Source organism: Camellia sinensis, chromosome 3, assembly GCF_055761805.1.
Source record: "Camellia sinensis isolate YWXY chromosome 3, ASM5576180v1, whole genome shotgun sequence".
In the NCBI taxonomy this organism is placed as follows: domain Eukaryota; kingdom Viridiplantae; phylum Streptophyta; class Magnoliopsida; order Ericales; family Theaceae; genus Camellia; species Camellia sinensis.
This window is the reverse complement of record NC_138963.1, coordinates 12,887,485-12,914,507: the sequence shown is the minus strand read 5'-3', so window position 1 is coordinate 12,914,507 and position 27,023 is coordinate 12,887,485. Positions and strand designations below refer to the sequence as shown.

At 37.5% G+C, this 27,023-nt stretch overlaps 2 protein-coding genes across 3 annotated transcripts in view; both read left to right on the top strand.

Annotated features, from left to right (window-relative positions):
* Positions 1–10,565, top strand: part of LOC114308015 (ubiquitin-activating enzyme E1 1-like) — a 39,577-nt gene extending 29,012 nt beyond the window's left edge. The window contains exon 5 of one of the 2 annotated variants that reach the window (XM_082919094.1): positions 10,190–10,565. In XM_082919094.1, the coding sequence (XP_082775220.1) occupies positions 10,190–10,314 (125 nt within the window). In that variant the 3' untranslated portion in view covers positions 10,315–10,565. The remainder of the gene's footprint in view (positions 1–10,189) is intronic. The other variant, XM_082919092.1, reaches the window with a different exon arrangement.
* A 5,752-nt stretch (positions 10,566–16,317) lies between these two features.
* Positions 16,318–17,913, top strand: LOC114318413 (uncharacterized). The gene is made up of 2 exons (XM_028265314.2): positions 16,318–16,830; positions 16,954–17,913. The coding sequence occupies exons 1-2, from the start codon at positions 16,318–16,320 to the stop codon at positions 17,911–17,913; spliced, it is 1,473 nt and encodes a 490-aa protein (XP_028121115.2).
* Positions 17,914–27,023: the final 9,110 nt, after the last annotated feature.

The window sequence follows — 27,023 nt, the reverse complement described above, 5'->3', positions numbered from 1 at the left end:
TGGGTTTTAGAGATGTCCACCATGCACAAGAAGTCAGTGCAATCGGGAAGGAGCACCTCCGGCTTGGGTAGGTGGGTGGGCGTGATATAGATGCTAGGATCGTAAGATGCGACCCCAGTCTGGATAAAATTAATTCTTTTGGGAGGGGGAGTTTGGTTATGTGGTGGGAGAGGGTTGGTTGTGACATTGGGTTTATCAGGAGGCGCGATCACCTGTTTGTCAATAAGATCCTGGATCTCATGACGCAATCTGTAACAACGGTCGGTGTCGTGACCGTGTTGTTGGTGATATGCGCAGTACTTTGACGGGTCGTAAGAGGGGGGGAGTGGATTCGGTAATGGCTTTGGCTCCAGGGGTTTTAAATGATTTTTTCTGATCAATATTCCCAGAACTTTGGTCAGGGGTATATATAGTGGGGTAAAGGTTCTTTGGCCTCGCGGTTGGAATCTGTTGGTTTGTGTGTTGCTTCCGGACGCGCCGGAGAAGGGTGTGGCAGTCATGGGCCTTGGAGGGGGAGGGGGAGTGGTGGTGACCATACTAACTTCCGAGGCTCTCGTATTTGCAGCGCCACTCGGGCCCGCATTGTTGTTGCGGTTGAAAGTCCTCCTCGGTTGTTCTCTGTCGTGGTCAAACAGACCTTGTTTCATTGCATCTTCGATTTGCACCCCCATCTCATGTAAATCTGCGAAAGTAGGGAAGGGGACTACGATCATTCTCTGCATCAACTTTGGGTGGAGATTGCGCACAATCATCCGGATTTGATCTTTGTCAGTGGGCCTTAAAGTCATCATTGACGCCTTTGCCCTCCATCGGATCACAAAGTCCGAGAAAGTTTCCTTGGGCTCTTGCCTTGTCGTTTCGAGATCGCGAGTTGTGATCTCGATCTGAGTGTTGTATGAATATTGCGTGACAAAGGCCTCAGCCATTTCATCCCAATTCTTTTTCACTTCATCTTGTAACTTTGCGTACCAATGGGAGGTCACACCCGACAGGGTTCGGCCGAATAGTGAGAGCTTCTGTGGTCGTGTTAGGCCCATTGGCCGCAAGACGTCTGCAAACAGTCGGATATGGACCATGGGGTCGCCGGTCCCGTCAAAGCGGTCGATTTGTGGCATTTTGAACCTATCGGGGAGTGTTACGGCCTCCTCGGTATATCCATCTTCGATATCCGGCATAGCCTTGACCCCTTGGGATTTCTTGAAGAGCTTCTCCAGTTTGCTCAATTTCAGAGCTGTATGATCAACCTCGACCTCGAATGGAGAGTCCGGGTGATTGGGTGTATGGACCTTGGACAGTTGTGGTGGAAGTGGGGGCGGAGCTGGCCCCGTTGGAAGATTTGTGTCCTCTTGCAGATTTTGGATAATCGGCGCAGTATTCTGGGTGTTCGGAGGAGCGTTCTGAACAACAGGTGTCTGCTCAGGTAATGGAGCCCTCGCCGGAGGAGGAATTTGTTGTGAAGCAGACGCTGTATTCTGTTGTTGCAGCCTGGTTATCAGCTCAGCCTGCTGGGTCATAATTTCGGCCTGTTGCTTAGCGAGTTCATCTCGGCGAACGGCATCCTGCTGCATGGCCCGCATGGTTTCCTGCATTTGGCACATCATCTCCTCAACTCCTGTTGGTGCCGTCATACTGTTTTGATTTGTCTGAACTACTGGCAGATCTGTCTCAATGGGGATCTCAATCCAACTGTCCACTGATGGGAGAAACCACTGTTCTGGTGATCTCTGTTCAGATACACTGCGCTTTTTCTGCTTCCTTCTGGTAACAGGGGGTAGAGAATGGAACACTGGCTGTCCGTCGATTAGATCCTCAGATCGATGGAGTCGACGACCTCGTGTCCAAAGTGCTTGGGGAATGCCTGTTGGGTTGGAAGCAATTGTGCTAGAACTGACCTAGCAAAAGATAAATAAAGCGAAAAAGGAAATAAATAAACAGATAAACGGGCAGCATAACAGCTTAAAATAAAATGCATGACACACAGTCGGGCATAACAACACACAGTTGATAAGCTGAAAACACACTGTCCTCAAACACTGATTATTATCCCTGTATCACTGTCCCCTAAAACAGAATCTGATACCCGCAGATAACTAATTCTCAAATGCTGGTTGATGCCCGCAGGCCTGATACCCGAACTCATGTACTGAACTGATGCCCGCAGGCCTGATGCCGACAATACTGAACTGAAGCCCGCAGGCTTGATACCCGAACTCATACACTGAACTGATGCCCGCAGGCCTGATACTGACAATACTGAACTGAAGCCCGCAGGCTTGATGCCCAAACTCATATACTGATACATGCATTCCTATAGAGACGCACTCTAAAGCACATAACAGATAAGTGAGAGCCAAAACACCCCTATGTTGGGGTAGGGTTTCCCTGTCCTATTTTGTCAAGAGCTAGGGTTTCACTATGCACGCAGCGGTTTCAAACAACCTATAAACGGGTAAGCAACCTGTCCTAATTTGGAATGGTCACTATGGATCCGAATATGCACTAGGTCGAATGGTCAAAGAGGGTGCCCCGGTAAAACCGGGGTTTGTGTTCCCATACTGGCAGAGCCCACAACCGGTCAGCCTTATGGTCATGCCTTGACAAGACAAGCCTCCGGCAAACCGTTCAGGAATAGCAGATGGCAAACACGGTGTCCTAGGCGCACCAATGCAAATGCAATGCAAAGAAACACACAAGTGTAGTCAAAAACAGATATCATGAGTTCGAGTGAAGTTCTCTAAATCCCCAGCAGAGTCGCCAGAAACTGTAGACGTCCTCGAACGCCCCGGGAGGAACGAGCTCCCGTTCCGTTCTTTTTGGGGTCACTACAGCTCAGGACTCTCAAATTTGTCACGGTTCTAAGTCTGAACCAAAGAGTCCAAATCCGACAAATCGTTTTGAGAAATAGATTTTTGAAAAGAAGTGCCAAACATGGACTGCTTTGCCAGATACAGAGTCGCCACCTAAATGTTTTTTAAATGGGAAATTTAGGAAACCCTGACTCGTTGCCTAAGGCCACGTGTCCGTCATCACCAAAGTTGCCTCGGCTCGGGAACTTGGGTACGATTGGGGAAGGTCACTTCGTGAGCACCCCCGCTCGCCCGATCAAAGATCGGCCTCTACTAACCATGACATCTATTTTTTGAAAACATTGTATGTTCTTATTCCGGTTATTAGCCTAGGTTACTATGTGATGCGTACAGCGTACAAGTATAGACTGGATCGTCTGAATTGGAACAAAACATTTCATGTTTGTTTTTTGAAAGATGGTTTGCTACTCGCAAGTAGGCTTAAAATGCAAATTTTGCCACCCTCGGGTGGGCTTAGTAAAGATGATTTTGCCACTATCTAGTGGGCTTAAAACACACATTTGATGATTTATTCCAATCCAGATAACCCAACCTTCACCCACAAGCATTCAGGCAGTTATATCACACAAGCAAATAGCCTCATGGTAACCATGCTATCATGGCATTCACTCACACGCATGCAAGGATGCTAAAGCATAAAGCTCACCGGGTACTCCAAGCCAAAAAAGAGACTACAATAGAAATCATGCATGACCCTAAGTATACAGAAATGCCTAATGCAACACATGCAAAAATGCAAACTATAGCAGGCTCGGCTATTCTAAGATGGCATATGAAATGCTACAACTATCATGTATTCAATTTGGAATTGAAAGTACAATGCAGTTAGTATGATGCGCCGAGCCCGGTGCATGCAATACAGATGAATGATGCAAACATGCTGTCATACTGTATGGTAATCGAAATATGCCCTAATCTAACCATCAAAAGCGGATAAATAAAAGGGAGAAAGACGTGGGGTTGGAAGACATACAACACACTCACGCACACTTATTACAGCATTGCCCTCGCGCAGAGGGTCCGAATAAATAATACAGTCCGAATATTACAATCCCGAATGAAAGAATATTACAGTCCAAAATATTACAAAATCCTAATTAATTAACAAATTAACTAAGAAAATAAATAAAACTGGCATGCAAGCCAGGGACTGTCTTGCGCAGAAATCCACCGGGATGCCCCAATTAGCCTCTGTTTACACCTGTTCTTGAAATGCGTGCCAAGTTCCAAAAAGTTACTGATTCTTCATTTTGCTGCAACAGAGAGCAGGAAAGGGGCATAGCAATGTATTTGCACAGATATATGCATGTCTCGATCCTCGTGCCACCAATCACGCATACCGAGGCATGATGGCCGAGGAGTCGAAATGCACAACTCAATATAGGATGAATGCACATGGAACTACAGCTAAAACCTAACTCCATCATGGATAATCCGGAGTGTCGGTGACTGGGGAATTGAGACACATTCCGTCACTCGGAGTACGAAATATACCTCGTTTCCCGTGCCCGGGCTAACTCCAATTCCGGACATGATGCAATATGCATGACATGCATGAAATGCGACTAAGATACAATCCTAACATACACAATGCTATGGAATGACATGCCTCGAAATGCGTGCACACAGGCACGCAAACCGAGAAAATGACAGAATGCAATCTAAGATACAACCTAGTACGCACTATGCTATGAAAATGAGATGCCTCGAAGTGCGTGCACACGGGCATGCAAACCGAGAAAATGACAGAATGCAATCTAAGATACAACCTAGTATGCACTATGCTATGAAAATGAGATGCCTCGAAGTGCGTGCACACGGGCACGCAAACCGAGAAAATGCAGAATGCGATCTAAATGACATGAAAATGTGATATGGGCTCATACCAACATGAGAGAGCCTCAGCCACACTCATATAGGATGCCAGTGGATGAAAATGAAGTGCCTCGAAATGCGTGCACATGGGCACGCAAACCGAGGCAATGGCAGAATGCAATGAAATGACATGAAAACATGATATGGGCTTATACCAACATGAGTGAGCCTCATCCACACTCACATAGGATGCCGGCGGATAAAAATGAAATGCCTCGAAATGCGTGCACACGGGCACGTAAACCGAGGCAATGGCAAAATGCGATGTAATGACATAGGAATGGAAAGCAATCATTCTAATGGAATTTCAGCAAGAAAATATGGGGGAAAACAGTCCCGAAATCAGGCGAAATGATACCAAATGCATGAAATAATCCCGAAATGCGAATTTAGGCACCCGAAATGGCCTATAGCTATGCCAAACATGCACAATATGGACATGTAATGCAAAGACAGAAGCTAGGCAGTCCCAAAAAAGGCACTTTCACAGTTATAAACATGGCCAAACAACAAGCATAGGTATGGCAAAAATGGCATGCAAGAATAGGGGCCAAGAGAGGGGTAATGAAGCAAGTGATATAAGTAAAATCCAAACTGAAAAATTCCCTTCTACAACACTGAAGAGGGACCAAAAATATGAATATTTACAGTATATGGCAGCCTCAAAATCAGTATACAAACATGATAGAAATGTGATGCAAAATGAGGCTCAAAAGTGGCTATAACATGAAGTATGCAAAATATTCACCAAACAGCCAAAGACCCTTAATAAAACATGTAGAATGGGCCAAAATAGGACTATTTCTAGAACTGTAAAATGGCCAAAAACAAAAGCATGATAGGCTAACTAAACATGCAAGAATGGGGAATAAAAGAGAGATATAACATGAAGTGGCATATGGAGGTCCCAAACCATGAAAGGACTTAAATGAAACATGAAGAATGGACCAAAATAAGCACTTTTTCAGAACTGTAAAATGGCCAAAAACAAAAGCATGGTAGGCTGCCATTGCATGCAAAAATGGGACCAAAAGAGGAGTATAAAGGTAAGTACAACATGGAAGTCCTAAATGGTGTTGAGCCATTCTTCAATGTTGAAGAGGGGCTCAAAATAAGCCTAATATCAGTTTACAACATGCTCAAAAACAGATTACTCATGGGCCAAAAATAGCATGCAAGATTATGACATATAAAAGGATCAAAGAAGCAAGTGTATCATGGAGGGCTTAAACAGGGTTGAGCCCTTAATGAAAAGTGAAAATGAGCTCAAAAGAGGGCCCTTTTCAGTTAGGGCCGGAGCTTGAAACAAAAAGCATGTAGGGCTTACCAATGGATCAAGAAAAAGGGTCAAAGAGAAGAAATATTACTCACCCTTGAAGACTAAAGCTTTTGTTGCTTCTTGGACCAATTTGCAGCTCCTTTGGCCTTTGAGAAGCCTTCCTTGTTGCTGGAAATGAGGTGGTGGTGGTAGAGCTTGGTGGTGTAGAAGAAATGGTGATTAGGGACTTGGAAGTTTTTAAGGAAATGAAAGGGATCAAGATGGCTTTGTGTATGGATGCTTGAAGACCAATTTTTCTAACCCCAACAAATGATATAGCTTGCTTGTTATAAGGGCCAAAAAGGGGGTGTAAAGGTGGGGGAAAAAGAGAGCAACTTTCCCCCACAAAATATCCCCCGGATAAAGATATTTTCTGGGGGATAAAGCTCCACAGCTGTGAAGTGCACAGTGCAAAGAGCTTGGCCGGCCTGTTACTTTTGCTCCAGGTGGCCGGCCGGCCGGCCACACCCCCTAGCCGGCCGGCTAGGGGTCAAAAGGGTCAAGCAGATTTTCTGGCCGGCCACCAAATGATGGTGTCCTCCTATGTGTGTACAACACAACCCTGTGGTTAAAAGTTCAAGAATGTGGGTCCAAAGGGTTCAACATTAGCCCGGAAAGAGGGGTTCAAAAGGGTCAAGCAAGATTAATGGCCGGCCACCATTTTTTAGGGTCCTCTCATGTGTGTACATCACAAATATGTGGTTCAAAGTTCAAGAAAAAGGGGCAAAGGTGTTCAACATTAGCCCGGAAGGAAGGGGTCAAAAGGGTCAAGTAACATTAATGGCCGGCCACCATTTTTTAGGGTTCTCCCATGTGTGTACATCACAAATATGTGGTTCAAAGTTCAAGAAAATGGGCCCAAGGTGTTCAACATTAGCCCGGAAGTGTGAAAAACGGGCGCCGGAGAGCGTCGGAGGATGTATAACTGGTTGCTGCAACAATTGCTGGCCTCTCACCCTTCAGTGACCTCCCCGGTGATAAAAAAGAGGTACCTGGCGAAAATGAACGAAAACCGTCGCAAAACGAATGCTCGGGGACCAAAACGCGCAGTTCGAGGTCCCGAAAATGGGCTGTCAAGCACCGAAAGTGGCGTTCGGCCACGAAATGGGTTTCTCAGCCCCCAGTGTCCCTCAAAAGGGAGAAAATAGGAAGTATGCCAAAAATCAGAACAAACGGAGATGGTTAGGCGGTCCCGAACCGAGGCACACGGTCTGACGGCTCCGAAAACCGAAAACCGGACTCCGAAATGGGAAAAATGGCCTACGGCCACCAAATGTAGCCTATGGACATTGAGAGATGGTCTACGGGACCTCTCCCTCCCCTTAGGAAAAGAAACAGAGAAAACCGAGTCTGGTTCGCAAACCGAGACAAGGCACAGAAGAGGGTTCGGAAGTCCGGAGGCAGGGCTCACGGCCGCGACTCTGAAACTTCTGAACGAGCACATTATGCAACATCACCAAGCGCTCAATCGGTGACGTCTGAGTCTTAAGGTCGGTCAAAAATGGGGTGTCTACAAATAGACGTAGACATATGTATTGTTTTGTTTATATACAGGGTGCAGGTTGCACAAAATAAATACAGGTTGTGCAGAAATTAATAATAAAAAAAATAACATTGAATAAAGTTTTTGGTGACTAAATGTTTAGTAACCAAAAAAACAAAATAAAACTTATTAGCTACTAAAAATTTAGTAGTAAAAAATATATGAGACTTTAGGCGACTAAATAGTTTAGTAGCTAAAAAAAATATGAAAATTAATTTTTTTTGGCGACTAAATATTTAGTAGCTAATAATAAATGATACTTTGGGCGACTAAAAGTTTTAGTCGCTGAAAATGAAAATTAATTTTATTTGAAAACTTTTGGCGGCTAAATATTTAGCTGCCAATTTATGACTTTTGGCTACTAAAAAATATTTAGGCACCAATACCTTGTACTTTTTCCTATTAAAACATTAGTAGCCAGTTATAGGACTTTTGGCGACTAAATTTTTTTTAGTCGCCAAAACCTTCCCCGACCGTTTTCCCGCGACAAATCTAGTGACGAAAATATTTAGTCGGGAAAAAGGCTTGGGCGACTAAAAACCTTACTTTTTTAGTCGTCAAAAGTACATTTTCTTGTAGTGTTCATTAGTACAAAAATAAATAAATAAATAATGTTGTCATCTATTTTACATTGAAATATATTTTTTAATTTGTTTATCTCTACATTAGTTTTGATCTCTTTAGGCTGTGTTTAGTTCATAGAATTATGTAAGAATTTTGAAATTGAAACAAAAAATGTATGTGAAATCTATATAATAAAGCATTAGAGTTTTTGAATCTTCAATATATTTTTGTCATACTAGGACATTTGGACGACTTTGATCTGTTCAAATTATAAAACAATGACTAAGAGATGTATTTTTCAAAAAATGTCCTGCATGTATATTTTCTATTTTATCGCTTCTCTCTCTTACTTTTTTTTTTTTTTTCCTCACTGACCCTCTCATGATCCCATGATTCAACTTTCCTCATTTTCTTTTTATTTTTTTTATTTCCCCCTCCTTTTTTATTTTCCTCCCTATTTATTTATTTTCTTTTTTTTCCCACTTATTTTTATTTATATCATGTCTTCAAACATGGACATACACTAGTGTAGTTATATTTTAGTCCAAATTTCTTCTCAAATCCATAAACCAAACATAACCTTAAGATATATGTATTCAAGACATGATAACAGAGTTTAGTCTCATAGAGTTGAATTTATGATAAATTGAAGATATTTTAAGAGTCTCAATCTTTTTCCTTTTAATTAATTAACAAATAATTTTAGCATTTTTGTAACAAAAATATTTTTTAATTTTTTCTTTCTTTTCTTGATCACGTTATGGCAGGAATGGATTGTGACTCTTTTGGTTGTTTTGGGAAGTATGTTGAAAGTTAATTTTTTTAGCTTTTTATTTTATTTTTTTTAAAAAAACATGTAAAGAAGTAGAAAAGTGATGTGTCCTAAAAAAGTCAAAAATAAGCCAAAGTTGCCAAAATTTGTAATAACAACAGTCCTTGAGTCTGATATTAGTTCTTCATCACATTATCAGTCTGATATCAGTTTTGTCTGATATCAATTCTTGATCATGTTAGGTGTCTATTTGGTTTAATTATTTTTAAATAATTATTTATTGATTTTTAACACTTTTTTATATTTTAATTATTTTTTATTTTTTTAAGTGTACCTAATCAAGATGCATCTAAAAAGTAAAACAAATTATCTAAAATATTTTTTAAAAAATTACTAAAAATAAGCAAAAATTTGAACAAAAATCTGTGTGTATTTTTGTTTGAGTTTTTATTTGTTTTTAGTGAATTTATTTTATATTTTAAATAATTTCTTTTACTTTTTAGATGTATCTAACTTTGATGAAAAAAACTAAAATACAAAATAAAATTAATAAAAGAAACAAAAATCTATTTAAAAATAATTTCTAAACATATAAACCAGACAAAGCAATTTCGGACAGGTCATGTTCATTTCCTATCATAGATGGGCCATGTACAGTAGATAGGAAGACATGCATTTGTGGTATTTAATACAAACAAATATGTGTTAGGTTAAATTGAGATTTCTATCATTTGTAACTTTTTCTAACCTTGAAAAATCATTTAAAGTTTTGTCAAACACCACTAAAATTGTGGTTGTGGATATAGGTTAGGAAGTGACTTCTCTTTGGTCGGTTTTTCTAATTACATCGTCTAGTTGCTTTTCTATGGATCAAGCCTACCACAATCATTTTTTTATTTTTATTTTTTTTCATATAAGAGATATGTATTTTGTTTATATTTTTAAATAAAAAAATAAATAAATGTTGAAGATTTTTTTTTTTTTTTTTTTATGTGAGATTAAAAATTGACCAATTTGTTATGATTATCTTTTATTGAATTTAATTAAATGATTGTGTTTTTATTTGTTGTTAGGTTAACTTTACTTTGACTTGTTTTGTTAATATGTAGTTTATATTTGTTTACTGATACTCTATTTAAATGTGATATTAAAATTTCGGTTGTGCTGGAGAGCTCGAATTTGAGCTCCTCGAATCCCCCTAATTCCAAAACGTTGCCGTTTTTGATTTTTTTTTTTTTTTCTCTGTGCAGAAGAAGGAAGATCAGAAGGGAAGAAGAAGAAGAAGAGAGGGAAGAAGGAGAGAGGGAAGGAGAGAGGGAAGAAGGAGAATGAGGGACTGAAGGGGGCTAATAAATTGGGCTGGAGGCAGAGGTAGAGGGCGGGGGCGGAGGCAGAGGCAGAGGGCGGGGGCGGAGGCGGAGGTGTGGACGGAGGAGGCAGAGGCGGAGACGGACGACGATCGGCCTGCGACGACGATCGGGCAGAGGTGGAGGCGACGAGCTGCGACGACGACGGGCGGAGCTGCGACGACGGCCCTCTTCTTCCCTCTTCTTCTCTCTTTCTCTCTTTCTCTCCCTCTTCCTCTCCCTCTTCCCCCTGCGTGAAAATGGAGGAAAAAAAAAAAAAGCCTAATGCCCAAAACGACGTCGTTTTGGGCATTAGAGGGATTCGGGGGGGAGAAGTCTCGAGCTACCAAACATTATTCTTAAAATTTTTCTCTTATTGGTTATAATAATATGTCATTTGTCTTTTATTTACTAATGCCTTTTTTTTTTTTAATTAACAGTAAAATTTTACTTTGTTAACATTATTATTTTATTGTTTTAATAAATTTTTTTATTTAATATATTTTTTTTAATGACTGAATGCCCAAACCAACTTGCTACATTATTCTAATAGTATGTGGCTTTTCAAAACAATTTTTTTTTTTTACTTATTCCTAATACATAAAAAATGTATTATGATTATATTTTGACCGTATCTTCCGTTATTATATTGTTTATTTCTCTTTGCTCATAAAAAATAAAAACCTCCATTAGAACAATGTGGTAATTGGGTTTTATAACAAAAGCAGATAATCCTTTATCAAAAAAATTTATTTTAAAAAATTAACAGAAAAATAAAATTTTTAACTATTCTCTTATACAATAATAAAATTACTCGAATTAGTAATTAAAATATATTTTTAATATCATTAAAGTTGTTAATTAATTTAATGATTTATTAATAAAATGAGTCGTTTGTTATAGGATTAAAAATTTGAAGAGTATAATGCAATTTTTAAAATTACAATCTAATTTTATGCAAATTTTAAAAAATATATTTATAATTTACTTTTAAATATATTAATGACAACGAGTGATCCATTTTGTGATGTAGGCCCGCAATGGGATTAGCCAAGTGATTGAAATAATATCATGATTATAGTGAATATTCATTTTTCTATCCCAATGGGACCCTTTATGATATGCCTTACAAAGATAGGCGTTTTAGATGTAATACAAACAAATATGATTAGGTTCAATTGGGTTCCTATCATTTTCTACACTTAAGCCCCAATGCCCCAATGAGGATCACCTTTTTGCACAATAGTAATTCATATCTTCTTTGATTTGTGAATAAAAAAATTTCAGGCTAAAAAAAAAATTCCAATAGAACAATGTGGCAATTGAAATTTCTAACAAAAGCATTCAAACCGAACATACGAATCTATACTTAATTGTATACATTTTTTTTTTCTATTTATACAACATTATATTAGTGTTGACTCCAAATTAATTATAAAAATAAAAGGGGAATTCACTAATAAGTCTCATATTTTGGACTTGTAATCTATATAGTCTCATGTTTTTTCTTGTGATCCATTTAGTCATTTTGGATGTGTAATGACTCATTTTCCCGCCACATTGGAGTGTTACATTTAGAAAAAAAAATACACTAAAGAGTTTTTTAGTGTTACATCATACCCGTTACATTAGAGTGTCACATTTAGAAAAAGTATACTAAAGAGTTTTTAATTTTTTTAAAGTATCACATCATACCCGCCACATTGGAGTGTCACATGTCACGTTTGGAAAAAGTACACTAAGGAGTTTTTTTTTTTTGGAAGTGTCACATCATACCTCTCACGTCGTCACGTTTGGAGAAAGTACACTAAGGAGTTTTTAATTTTTTTTAGAGTATCACATCGTACTCGCCACGTTGTCTCATTTGAGAAAAGTACACTAAGGAGTTTTTATTTTATTTTTTTGAAGTGTCACATTATACTTGTCACGTTGTCACGTTCGAGAAAAGTACATTAAAGAGTTTTTATTTTTTTTGAAGTGTCACATCATATCTGTCACGTTGTAACGTTTGAGAAAAGTACAGTAATAATTTTTATTTTTTTGAAGTGTCACATCATACCTGCCACTGTCACATTTGGAAAAGTACACTAAGAAGGAATTATTTTTTTTGAGTAGAAGTTTTGGAATGTCACATCATACTCATCACGTTGTCACATTTAGAAAAAAATACACTAAAGAATTTTTTAATTTTTTTGGAGTGTGATATTAATACATGTCATATTAGAGTATCACATCATACCTGTCACATTAATAAAAAGGTATAACTGTCTACCAAAAACACTATCAAAATAAAAAATAGGACCACACGAAAACAAAGTCTCCACTAATAGGACTTAACAGATCAATAGAAAAAATTTGGGACTCATTGAAGTACTTGTTTGTGAGATAAGATTTATTGGTAAATATCTCAAAATAAAATTAAAAAACACGTAAATAGGCGTAAAAACAAGAGGTGTTACCAAAATGTATTCAAATTGTAATCTCCACAATAAATGGAATGAAATTAATTCACATTTTAATTTTTATGAAATGTTTATGTATTTTGTCAACATCAAATTAACATTATTGTACATTGTACAAAATATTTATACAATATATCAAATTAAGGTTATTTACATTAAGACTTTTTTACTTATTACCGAATATTATTTTACTCCATTATCTATGAAAACGTATATTATGACCCCTTAACTATAAAAATATACGACTTTCTGTTGGTATTTTTTCATAATAATACAAGAAAAATATATAAAATGAATTAAATAGAAATGACAAAAAAATTATTATTATTATTATTATTATTATTATTATTATTGATTATTAAAGAATGAAATATACAATAAACTATAAAACTAAAAAAAAAAAAAACACAAGAATGAACTAGATTATACCAGGGAACATATTACAAGATGAATTCAAATGGACATATAAAATAATATATGAGAAATTATTTAAATTTAGAACTTTGAAGAACAAAAGATAAAGGATGCAAACCAAAACCTGTGTGATATCACAGTTTCCTTAAAAAAAATTCACCGCCTCCTGATAGATGCTGAAGGTACGCCGGCATCTATCTCCCAAGATACGACGATCGAAACCAGCTAATGCAGAAGCACCATCTGAATAGCTTCGGCGAACTTGACAATGGATGCACTCTATAACATCTGCCTCTTAATTAGCTGTTAATTTTATGATTAATCTTAATTATGTCTTTACACGTGCATTTTATGTTTATTGATATGTTAAGTGCACCATGTTTCGTTTGACAAATACGTTAATTTGTGAAAAAGACCTGATGATTTGTTAAATTGTAAAATTGCCAATTAACTAATGAACTAGGTGGGTAGAGCCTAATTCCCCTTAAAGTAGGGTTCAGCTAACTTAGGTGACAGTAAGGAATAATCTAATTAATTAGATAATTAATTCAAGTGATGTGGTTCTAATTTCATTAATTCACATTAATTAAAAATTAGATAAGTTTTATATCTATGATGAACTCAAATAAGAGAGAGAGGGATATAATCTGAGCGAGAGAGAGAGTATTAGTATTCTAGAGAACAATGAGAGAAGAAGAGAAAGAAAGGGAGAAGAAGAGAACTTGAAGCAACTTCACTAAATTAACTCTTTGAGGTAAGAATTCTTCCTAATTTCTTGCATGAGAATAAGTTTCATCTTGAACTCATGGAATTTAAGGAGAGAATGAGGGATTGGGTAGTATAAGTTGTGTTACAAACCCTAACAAGAGGAATTCTCCAAATCTTGGCATGAATAAAGCTCACCTACTTGGTCTTGCATGATTGTAAGTTAGATTTCCATGGTTTTGTTGAAACATAGAATTCTCATATGCTTAGGTTTTGTTTTCTTTTCAACTTTAAAATTGTTCATGTGATTGTGGGACTTAGGTTTGAATTTAAAGTTCTATTCTTGGTTTGAACTTGGTTTTTGTCTATACACCATGTTTGATAACTTTTGGGCTTTGATTTGGTCAAATTGGGTTTGAGTTTTGAAGATGGAGAGCTCACAAAAACATAGCAGCATTTTCAGTTTTGAACACCCAGAACCGCACATGTAGCAGAGGTGACCGCATGTGCAGGAGGCACTGGCGCACGTGCGGCAGGTAGGCTCACACGTGCAGAGAACAGGGGAAATGTTTGGAGCATTTTGCATAAATTACACTTGCTAGCACACGTACAGTGAGAGTCCCACACATGCGGTCAAGGGGCTTCGCACGTGCGGCTGTTTTGTAGTCTCGGTTTCATTTTTCTTCTTCGTTTACCCCACTTCCAAACCTCCGTTAGCGTGATTCGCATCCATATTTGGCGTACATTTGCATTGCACAGGCATTTAAATAGAGTTAAGACCAATTCCTGAATAATGAAAATAATTTGTTGATTGTATAGTGAATTAAGTGTGCTACGCTTATATTTGTCTAGGTAGGTCAAACGCTACGTCCCAGTCACGTGTATCTCAGAGCCAACTTTGAGTAATAATGTTGTAAAGATATGTTTAACTTAACGTATTTCTTTCCTGCTTTATATACTCTGTTCTGACGTACTTTTTCTTATGTTTATGAATGATGATCCTATTTTTCTTACATTGTATGTCGTGGCATCCTTAGCACCTGTTTACATGATTACAGAGATCTCTATCAGTTCCAATTCCTAGAACTCCTGTTTATTATGTTGATGGCCATCATATCTACATACCGGTCTTTATGACCGCCTGCTCGGTTTTCCAGACCGCTTGTGTTAGCTTGCTATGGGATGTACAACGTATACCTTTATGCTTTCTATATAAGATAAGAATCTGTTCAGTTTGTGATTTGCCTTACTTCATGATCATCATTCAAAACCCTTTACACAGTTGTTATTCACTGGGCTTTAGCTCACATTATATATATATATATATGTAGGTTATCTAGTTCAGGAGGGGATGTAGTAACGGTAATCTTGCCTCCCTTTTGGTCAAGCTACCTTTTGTGTCTCACGGCGAGATTCCTATTTGTTGAAGCACGTTGGTGGTCCAGTGTGCACCCTTTTGAAATTACTCATGTATTATGGGCGGTTGCCGTTGGTATTATATTCGTGGTTGATGGGAATGTCTCCTCTCTTTTAGTTGTATTTTGATAAACTTGTGCTACCTTGATGTACATATGTATATATATATATAGATATACATATCTATAGTAATTCATTTTGTCTCATGTGAGTTCACAACTCGTTGGACGTTTTACTTTCTTATATCTTCGCTTCCGCTTGCCCCGTTTGTTTAATTTATACAATTAGGCCTTTGGTAATCATAGATTATTGGCCAGTTACAATACCAAACTTTTAGAGGTGGGCTTGGGTCGTGACAGAGTGGTATCAGAACATGAGTTATACTGCACACATACGTCTAACTGAGTTATAAGATGCCCTAGAAAAGAAATTAGGGCATTTTATTTGCATGTGTGAGTGTGTGTGGGTTCTTTATGTGCCCTATGTGATAACAATGCAAGGGTAAACTCTATGTATCCTATGTTTTTTATCACTCTGTTTATATATAGCCCAATGGAAAAGACAAGACCTACAGAGACATCTAAGTCTTCTGATGCAAGAATGAATCGGTTAGAGCGAATGGTAGAGCTATTGACAGAAGTGTTAAGACAACAACCGAGATAGCCTTTTCCACTTCCTCCTCCGCCACCAATTCTAGTGGAGCCATTCAATAATGGTGACATTATTACCTTGACCCAGAAATTTAACAAATTGAAACCGCCTACTTTCCCGGGAGGACTTGAACCGTTGAAAGTTGAAGCCTGGATACTAGAGATTGAAAAGTTATTTGAACTATTTCCATGTACCGAAGAGAAAAAGGTTTTGCTAGCAACCTTCACTCCGCAAGAGGAAACGAGAAGGTGGTGGATGTTTGTTCGAGATCAACTGACAGCAATGACTTGGGCAAAGTTTAAAGAGGCCTTTTATGAAAAATATTTTCCATAGTGTGTAAGGGATCGGAAAGTAACAGAATTTGAGCAGTTAAAGTAGTGTACCATGTCGGTAGCGAAGTATGAAGCCAAATTCACAGAGCTTGTGCGATATGCGCCACATATGGTAAATACCGATTACAAGAAAGCTAGAAAGTTTGAAGGCGGATTAGATGTTGAGGTTCTTGATCAAATTAATGTACTCAAGTTAAAAAAATATGTTGATGTCGTAGATAAAGCCATCATGGCTAAAGGAAATGTTGCTACAGTAAGACAAGCAAAGGCACCGATGATTGAATTGAAGGGTAAAAGACCAGGATCCAATTTCAAGAAGGGTCGAAACAACTTTAACACTCCACCGAACAAGAGGAAAAATATAGGATCATCTACTAACTCAAGCCAAGGGAACAATACACCCATCTCCCAGAGTGTGGAAAAAGACATAAGGGAGTTTGTTGCAAAATTTCTGGCACGTTTTCGGTGTGGAAAAACAGGCCATATGATCAAGGATTGTCCTTTAGTGTCCCAAAGCACAAGCCAGCCCCGGGCCAGTTCAACTGCATCAGTATCAACACCAAGGGTAAATTTGAAAGTAGCTACGGGGAAGGAAACTTTAAAGCAAGGATGAGTTTTTGCATTGGTACCGGGTGATGTGCAGACGACAGAGACGGTTGTGTCAGGTATTCTTCCTGTCTGTTCTCAGGATGCATATGTTTTGATTGATTCGGGGTCGACACGCTCCTTTGTGTCCTATGCATTTGCTTCAAAATTAACTCAAATATTGGAACCAATGCATCATTTGTTAGCTGTATCTTCTCCAACTGGGAAGTCTATGACTTGCGTGTATATGTATCCTGCATGTGATGTTAATGTTAGGGATATGACTTTATATGTTGATCTATTGTATTTAAATATCATGCATTTTGATGTAATTCTGGGAATGGATTGGTTATCGAGGTATTGTGCTACTATTGACTGTGTGACTAAACAAGTTGTGTATCGTTTGTCTGAAGTGCCTGAATTTACATTTAACGGGGATGGTATCGTATCTCCCACATATTTAATTTCCTCCATGAAAGCAAATAAATTGATTAACAAGGGTTGTAAGGGATTTCTATGTTTGGTGTTAACGGTGCCAACTACTGCTAAACTTGAAGTAGATAACATTCCTGTGGTGAGAGATTTTTCAGATGTGTTTCCAGATGATTTGCCGGGACAGTTAGTTGATAGAGAGATCGAGTTTACTATTGAGATAGTACTAGGTACCCAACCAATTTCTAAGACCCCATATCGGATGTCGACTATTGAGTTGAAAGAATTGAAAACTCAGTTACAAGAATTGCTGAACAAGAAATTTATCAGGCCCAGTACGTCTCCATGGGGTGCTCCAGTGTTATTTGTTAAAAAGAAGGATGGAACCCTAAGGCTATGCATTGATTATCGGGAATTAAACAAGGTGACAATAAAGAACAAGTACCCGTTACCACGCAATGACAATCTGTTTGACCAACTACAAGGAGCACAGGTATTTTCAAAAATTGATCTGCAGTCTGGATATCATCAGTTAAAAGTTAAAGCTGAAGATGTGGAGAAAACTGCTTTTCGAACCAGATACGGCCATTATGAGTTCCTTGTTATGCCTTTTGGATTACAAACGCACTAGCTACTTTTATGGATTTAATGAACAGAGTTTTTAAGTCGTTCCTTGATGAATTCATTGTGGTTTTTATCGATGACATCTTGATTTACTCCAAAAGCAATGAGGAACATGAATGCCACTTGAGACTTACTCTTCAAACGTTGAGGGAGAGGAAACTGTATGCTAAATTGTTAAAATGTGAGTTCTGACTAGATAGCGTGATGTTTTTGGGACATATGATACCGAAAGATGGTATCTCAGTTGATCCACAGAAGACAAAGGCTGTTGTAAATTGGCCGAGACCAATGAATGTGACAGAAGTCCATAGTTTCTTAGGCCTGGTTGGATACTATCGCAAATTTGTAAAAGACTTCTCAAACATTGCCTTGCCACTTACTCAATTGACACAAAAGGGGGTACCATTCGAATGGACTGACCGAAGAAAAGTAACTTTTCACAAATTGAAGACAAGTCTTGTGACAGTACCGATTCTCACTCTACCCTCTGGCACGGATGGCTTTACTATTTATAGTGATGCCTCTTATAAAGGCTTGGGGTGCATGTTGATGCAAAATGGAAAGGTAATTGCCCATGCTTCCTGTCAGCTAAGACCGTATGAGAAGAGTTACCCAACTCAAGATCTGGAACTAGTTGTAGTGATTTTTGCATTGAAAATTTGGCACCAATACCTGTATGGGGCGACGTGTGAGGTGTATACGGATCACAAAAGTCTTAAATACTTCTTTACCCAGAAAGAGCTAAACACGAGATAGCGTAGATGGCTAGAACTAATTAAAGATTATGATCTGCAAATTATGTACTATCCTGGAAGAGCTAATACGGTGGCCGATGCTCTTAGTCGAAAATCAATGAAAAACTTAGCTTGTTTACTTACCAGGCAGGAAACAATATTGGATGAACCAGTAATATTTGAAGAGATCAAAGAAAGACAATTACAGGATGAATTCTTAAAGAAAATAGTGGATGAACAGGATTCCAAACCTAGATCGGGGTTCAGTTTTGAAAATGACATTCAAGTTTCAGGGACGGTTATGTGTACCAAATGACGGTGATTTGAACAAAAAAATCCTCCAAGAAGCCCACAGTTCCAAATTCTCTATCCATCTAGGAAACACAAAAATGTATCAAGACCTAGAGAAGAATTTTTGGTGGCCAAAAATGAAAAGGGAAATCACGGAATTTGTGTCCAGATGTTTGCAATGTCAGCAAGTTAAGGCAGAACATCAACGAGCTGTAGAATTACTTCAGTCATTACCAATACTGGAGTGGAAATGGAAACATATCACAATGGATTTCGTGGTTAGACTGCCTTGCTCCAGTAGAGGTATGGATTCTATTTGAGTAATTGTAGACCGATTGATAAAATCTGCTTATTTTTTACTTGTTAAAACGACATATGATGTGGATAAATTGGCTGCTCTGTATATGAATGAAATTGTGAAATTGTATGGAGTCCGTATATCGATTGTATTTGATAAAGATCTGAAGTTCACTTTGAGATTTTGGCAAAGTCTACAAAAGGCAATGGGAACTGAATTGAGGTTGAGCAGCGCATACCATTCGTAAACTGATGGCCAATTGAAAAGGACAATCCAGACGCTAGAGGACATGCTACGTATGTGTGTACTAGATTTTCAAGGAAATTGGGAGACACATTTGCCTTTGGTTGAATTTCCATTCAACAACAGTTATCACTCGAGTTTTGGCATGGCACCATACGAGGCTCTCTATGGCAGAAAATGTCAGTCACTAATTTATTGGGTTGAGCATGGAGATAGACCGTTATTGGCACTCGAACTTGTGCAAGAGACTATTGAGAATGTAAAGTTGATCCAACAACGGTTGAAAACAGTACAAAGCCGACAGAAAAGCTATGCTGATGTGCGTAGACGGGAGAGAGAATATGAAGTAGGCAACTATGTCTTTATCAAAGTCACGCCAATGAAGGGACACATTCATTTTGGAGCCAAAAGTAAGTTAGCACCTCGATACATCGAACCGTATGAGATCATTGAGAAACTGAATCCAGTGGCATACCGGATAGCTCCACCTCCGAACATGGAGCACAAGCATAATGTTTTTCACATTTCCATGTTAACAGAAACCCTTCTAGATCCTCAACAAGTTATTGAACCTACTCAGATACTTGTGAGGGATGATTATACATATACAGAACTGTCCATTCGGATTGTTAGCCGTCGTATTAAGAAGTTGAGAAATAAAGAAATTCCATTGGTAATGGTGGATTGGCAGAACCACAGTGGCTTGTATGCAACTTGGGAAAGAGAAGTAGATATGCAAGAGAAATGCCCTGAACTTTTTCCGTTAGACCCTGCACTCTTCATTAAAGAAGATACTTGAGTTTGGAGGACCAAACGTCCTAAGGGGCAGAGAGTGTAACACCCGCATCTTAATTAGCCGTTAATTTTATGATTGATCTTAATTATGTCTTTATACGTGCATTTTATGTTTATTGATATGTTATGTGCACCATGTTTTGCTTCACAGATACGTTAATTTGTGAAAAAGACCTGTCTAATTCGTTAAATTGTAAGGTTGCTAATTAAGTAATGGACTAGTTAGGTAGAGCCTAATTCCCCTTAAAGTAGGGTTCAACTAACTTAGGTGACAGTAAGGAATAATCTAATTAATTAGATAATTAATTCAAGTGATGTGGTTCTAATTTCATTAATTCACGTTAATTAAAAATTAGATAAGTTTTATATCTATGATGAACTCAAATAAGAGAGAGAGGGATATAATCTCTGTGTGTGTGAGAGAGAGAGAGAAAGAGAGAGAGAGTACTCTAGAGAACATGGAGATAAGAAGAGAAAGAAAGGGAGAAGAAGAGAACTTGAAGCAACTTCACTAAATTAACTCTTTGAGGTAAGAATTCTTTCTAATTTCTTGCATGAGAATAAGTTTCATCTTGAACTCATGGAAGTTAAGGAGAGAATGAGGGATTGGGTAGTGTAAGTTGTGTTACAAATCCTAACAAGAGGAATTCTCCAAATCTTGGCATGAATAAAGTTCACCTACTTGGTCTTGCATGATTGTAAGTTAGATTTCCATGGTTTTGTTGAAACATAGAATTCACATATGCGTAGGTTTTGTTTTCTTCTTAACTTTAAAGTTGTTCATGTGACTGTGGGACTTGGGTTTGAATTAAAAGTTCTATTCTTGGTTTGAACTTGGTATTTATCTATACACCGTATTTGATAACTTTTGGGCTTTGAGTTGGTCAAATTGGGTTTGAGTTTTGAAAAGGGAGAGCTCACAAAAACATAGCAGAATTTTTGACTTTGGACACCCAGAACCGTACATGTGGCAGGGGTGACCGCACGTACTGGAGGCACTGGCGCACGTGCGGTGGGTAGACCCGCACGTGCGGAGAACAAGGGAAACATTTGAAGCATTCTGCATAAATTGCACTTGCTAGCACACGTGCGGCGCACGTGCGACTGTTTGGTAGCCTCGGTTTCATTTTTCTACTTCATTTACCCTACTTCTAGGCCTCCGTTAGTGTGATTCGCATCCATATTTGGTGTACATTTGCATTGCACGGGCATTTAAAGAGAGTAAAGACCAATTCCTAAATAATGAAAATAATTAGTTGATTGTATAGTGAATTAAGTGTGCTATGCTTATATCTGTCTGTGTAGGTCAAACGCCACGTCCCAGTCACGTGCATCTCGGAGTCAACTGTGAGTAACAATGTTGTAAAGATATGTTTAACTTAACGTATTTATTTCCTGCTTTATATACTCTGCTCTGACGTGCTTTTTCTTATGCTTATGAATGATGATCCTATTTTTCTTACACTGTATGCCATGGCATCCTTAGCACATGTTTACATGATTACAGAGATCTCTGTCAGTTCTAATTCCTAGAACTCCTGTTTATTATGTTGATGGCCATCATATCTACGTACCGGTCTTTATGACCGCCTGTGTTAGCTTGCTATGAGATGTAGCACGTATACCTTTATGCTTTCTATATAAGATAAGAATCTGTTTAGTTTGTGATTTGTCTTACTTCATGATCATCATTCAAAACCCTTTACACATTTGTTATTCACTGGGCTTTAGCTCACGTTTATATATATATATATATATGTGCAGGTGATCCAGTTCAGGAGGGGACGTAGTAATGACGATCTCGCCTCTGTTTTGGTCAAGCTACCTTTTGTGTCTCACAACAAGGTTCCTATCTATTGAAGCACATTGGTGGTCCAGTGTGCACCCTTTTGAAATCACTAACGTGTTATGGGCGGTTGCCACTGGTATTATATCTGTGGTTGATGGGAACGTCTCTCCTCTTTTAGTTGTATTTTGATAAACTTGTGCTACCTTGATGTACATATGTATATATATAGTGATGCATTTTGTCTCATGTGAGTTCACAGCTTGTTGGACGTTTTACATTCTTATATTTTAGCTTCCGCTAGCCCCGTTTGTTTTGATTTATAAAGTTAGGCCTTTGGTAATCCCAGATTACTGGCCGGTTATGATACCAAACTTTTAGGGGTGAGTTTGGGTCGTGACACACTCTCTCTAACAAGAACCAAAGAAAGGGCTAGCAAAAGAATATAGGAAAAACTTTCTTTGGTGTAAAATAAAATCTCCAACTTTTTATCTCAAAACACCACCTCCATTTTCCATCAAAAATCTCTCTAAAATTCTTTTTTCAAGTTGAAAGGGAAAGACCTCTATTTATACAAGTAGGGGAATCCCTAGCCATAAAGGTTATACATCAATAGGGCCATCAAATGCCATTAACTATGGCCATTAACCAAGGCCATCAACTCTAGCCATTAGGGCTAGAGTTACAAAGGTTAAAAACATATGGCCATTAACATGGTCATTAACTCCATCATCAAAAGATGAGAGTTACAAAGGTCTAAACCTCCCATGTGCTTAATGTATACAAATAAATATGTATACAATGATGTTTGAATAAACCAACTAGATGAGTCACAAAATGGATACTAATGTTGGGTCACAACCCGATCCAAACCCAATTCTCAAACATATGCACAAGCTAAGCCCAACATAACATAGCTTAGCCCAAGCTTAAGATTAAGTCCAAGTCTAAGTCCAAGACCAAACCCAACACATGCACAAGTACAAGCACAAGTCTAGGCCTAGTCCATCCCTTCTGATCTCCCTCTCATCTCCATCCCTTCCTTTCGATCATCCTCCAGATTTGGTCATTAATCCAGATTTGATGTTTATCTCACTAGTCTGGTCATCACCATCTTACCTTCTCCACCATTGAGTCCAAAACTTTAAGATATGGCATTAGATAATCTCACAGTCTGAAAATCAACGTTAGATAATGCATTTGTTCCACACTAAGTGTCACGACCCAAATCCGCCCCTATAGGTTTAGCGTCATGACTGGCCAATAATCTTGGATTACCTACGGCCTCTATTAACAAAAACATCTTTAGATTAATTTGCGGGCTTAGTGGAAGCAATGTAAGACTTGAAAATAATCTATTGAGTTGTGCTTATATGAAGAGACTTTACATTAATCCTGTGCAACCATTCATAAAGAGCATAAATAACAAAAGTATAAGACATCCAATTCATCCAACAAAACTCCACAATTTATAATTAAACAAAGACCCCTATACAAAAACCAAAATGAAAACCAAAAGTTCATAACAAAAAGGGTTTAGACTCTACTTGGCTCCACACGAGTCCAAGCTGGTTCATTCTCGGAAGCTCTACAAAAGGCCGACAATGGGTTGACTCCGACCCAATCTCTATCCTTGATGCTCAACTTGTTCACCTACATATACATATAAATAGTAAGCTAGAGCCCAGTGAGTAATAACAAAATAAAGATGTTATATGAATAAAGTTCAATAACAATTCCAATATCAATTTTGATTTCAATTCAAATCTCTATATCAATAGTCATTTCATTCAATTTACGTGGCACATCTAGTAGAGTAACAATGCATAAATGACAATGGGACCGCAAGGGTCAACCGATGGGACCCATGTTCAATGTGTCCACGAGGGTCTAACATCAGAGATTTCTGTGTTTCAATTAATCCAATGGGCCACGCCATAGTATTAATTTCCCCCAAGCAAGGGCCTATTAAACAATATGCCTTGGTATTAATTTTCCCCAGGCAAGGGCCTATTAAACAATGTCCCTTGGTATTGTTTTCCCCAGGCAAGGGCCTATTAAACAATGTGCCTTGGTATTAATTTCCCCCAGGCAAGGGGAAAATTAAATAATGGGCTATGGTATTAATTTCCCCTAGGCAAGGGCCTCACTATTGGATACCATGAATACAATTTAAAAAGGCCAATTTCATTCATTCATAAGAAAATAATGTATCAATAAATCATTCCATCAATCATTATAACGTTTCAATAAACCATTCGATCAGCCATATATCGATTTTGAGAAAAATAACAGTTTCAAAAATAAATATAATTTGAACATATCTTTATAAAGTACGACTCACAGTGGGTTCTATCGATGCTAGCCTCGGATGTCCACCTATACAAAACATATAGCAAATGTACAATTGAAGCACCATTCGATAACCATTTCACTTTAATTCAACTCTCCTTATGTGTTTCTAACTCATTCCAAAATTACATGAGTTCAATTGGTGCCTAAGAGTACTTGAAATGATATAAGGATGCAAGTATGCACTTAAAAGAGTTAGTCAAAATTTGCTAAAAACAGGGTCTTTGCTCGAGCGCAACTTTGGTCGCTCAAGCGGTCTGCAAAACTCTGTAAAAGTATTGGTTACTTGATTTTTAGGCTCGAGCCAACTTTCTGTCGCTCAAGCCATGAGTAATACAAAACAGGGTTCGCTTGAGCACAACTTTTGCTGCTTGAGCCACCGTGTAATTGTCTGTAAAACTTCTGGGAGCTTAACTTTTACGCTCGAGCAGCACTTCCTGCGCTCAAGTGAACTGGTCAAATTTTGGAATTTCCAAAACTGTGTTTGAAGTTCAAAACATGTTTCCAAAGGTTCAAAGCTTGCAAGTTGGGTACAAAAACATGGAAAAACATTACGTAACGTGAAAACACTCTCAATTTGAAACCAATCACTCAAAATCATGAACCATTTTCTCAATTTGATCTCAAATTGTAAGTTATAAACCATGTATGTCTTAACTTGAATTCTCCTCTTTCAAAACATGATCAAATGACATGAGAAGTATGAAAACATGAAGAATTATTCAAGTTGAGGTGTTAAAGCACCATGCATGTAAAAATTTCATGAATTTCAAACTCAATTATGCATGCATGTACATGATCATGCTCAAACCTTACATAACTATGATGATTCTAGCATATACTTACTAAATTCATGTAAGAGGTCTCATGTCTTGGTGAATTCAGTACCTTTATGGATTATCTACAAGAATTGAGTGTGATTATCATACCTAGAATTAAGTTCAAGTGAAGTCCTAGCTCAAATCTTCAAGTCTCCCACATATGCTCCCCTCCCTCTCTATCTAGAGTTGATTCTCCTTCTCTTCTCTCAAATCTCAGCTCATGTACGTATATTATGTGAGTTCAAGTCATGAGTTGGCTTATATATGGTGTATTAACTTAAGTCAATTAAGCTTGTTTAAAACTAATCAATTTCACTTAATCCTAATTAATTTCAATCAATTATTCTAATTATTTTGATCCAAATCAAATTTTAATTAAAGTTGTCATAAAATTCTAAGTAGCATAATTAGTCTATTAGGCTAGTCAATTTTGGTTTCTGAAGCCATTTGAGCTTTCAATTTTTGAGTCTAAGTTGTTAAGTGAACATATATTCCATGTAATAACAGATAATCACAAATTAAGCATTTAATTACACAATTAAACACATGATCATGCAATTAATAGGCGGCCACCTTAACTTTAATGTTCTATCTTAACCAACGGATGTGGGGTCTTGAAATTCCAAGTTGAAAGAGCAATGGAGTTTTGGATGAGTATGGTGATGACTTAGATTTGATTTTTTTTTTTTTCTTGTTTGGTTTTTTTAATTCTTAGTTTGTTGATCTAATAATTATTAATGTGTGGAAGTTTGTTTCCCTCTCTTGTGAGAGTCTTTTCTCTTCCTCTATGAAGGCTTGAATCGTCATTCTATAGAGGTTGTTTATTTATATTTGAAATCTTGTGATACCGCTATAATGGATTGATTTGATTTTTTTTTAAATCAATTTTGCAATGAAATCTTTCTTCCCAATTTAAATAAAAAATTATATATAAAATCATAAATGAAGGAATAAAGTGATATTCAATAAAGTTAATGGAGTTTAAATGTAATTTACTCTATCAAATTAATACCAATGATGTTGGCCCATTAAGGGGAAAAAGGAGAGGGAAAATTAATGAAACATCCCTCTTTAACTTTGTATAATAGGAAAAGTCTAAGAATTTTTTTTTTATTAGTTTAGGTCCCTCAATAAAAAAATTTTGTGATCCACTACAACATATAAGAGTTTTAGAGACTAAATGTTTTGGTCTCTAAAAGTGAAAATTTTGTTGCAAAAGACATTTAGGGACCAATTTCTATTATCATGACGATAGTCGCTAAAAGATCATCTCCGAAAGTAAAAAATAAGGCTTTTAGCGACAAAATTTTAAAAATGTTACTAATAAATAGAGTTTTACGGACAAAATAATTTGGCCTCAAAATGGTTTATTTTCTGAGACAAAAAATTTGGTCTCAAAAGGATAATAATTCATCACTAATATCTAATTTTCGTTGCTAAAAATATAATAACAATTTTCGCAACAAAATATTTGGTCCCTAAAAAATAATTTTTCCCCTAAATTTTAGTCTCTAAAACTTTAATTTTTTGTAGTGATCATACCAGAGAAATTTCAAAATTTCTCTATGATCATGTCAGAGAAATTTCTCTGTGTCCGCGTCAAAATTTCTTTGAGTCGAATTTTTTCTGTGAAAATATTAAGAGAACTTAATTATTATGAAAATATTATATATTCTTTATCTTATAAAATCTTAATATTAGAAATCTTAAAAAAAATTCCCCAAAAAAATTGATATCAGATGCGTGCACGGGCCGTGTCTCTTAGATTGGAGGCATTTCACTGCTAGAAAAATGACT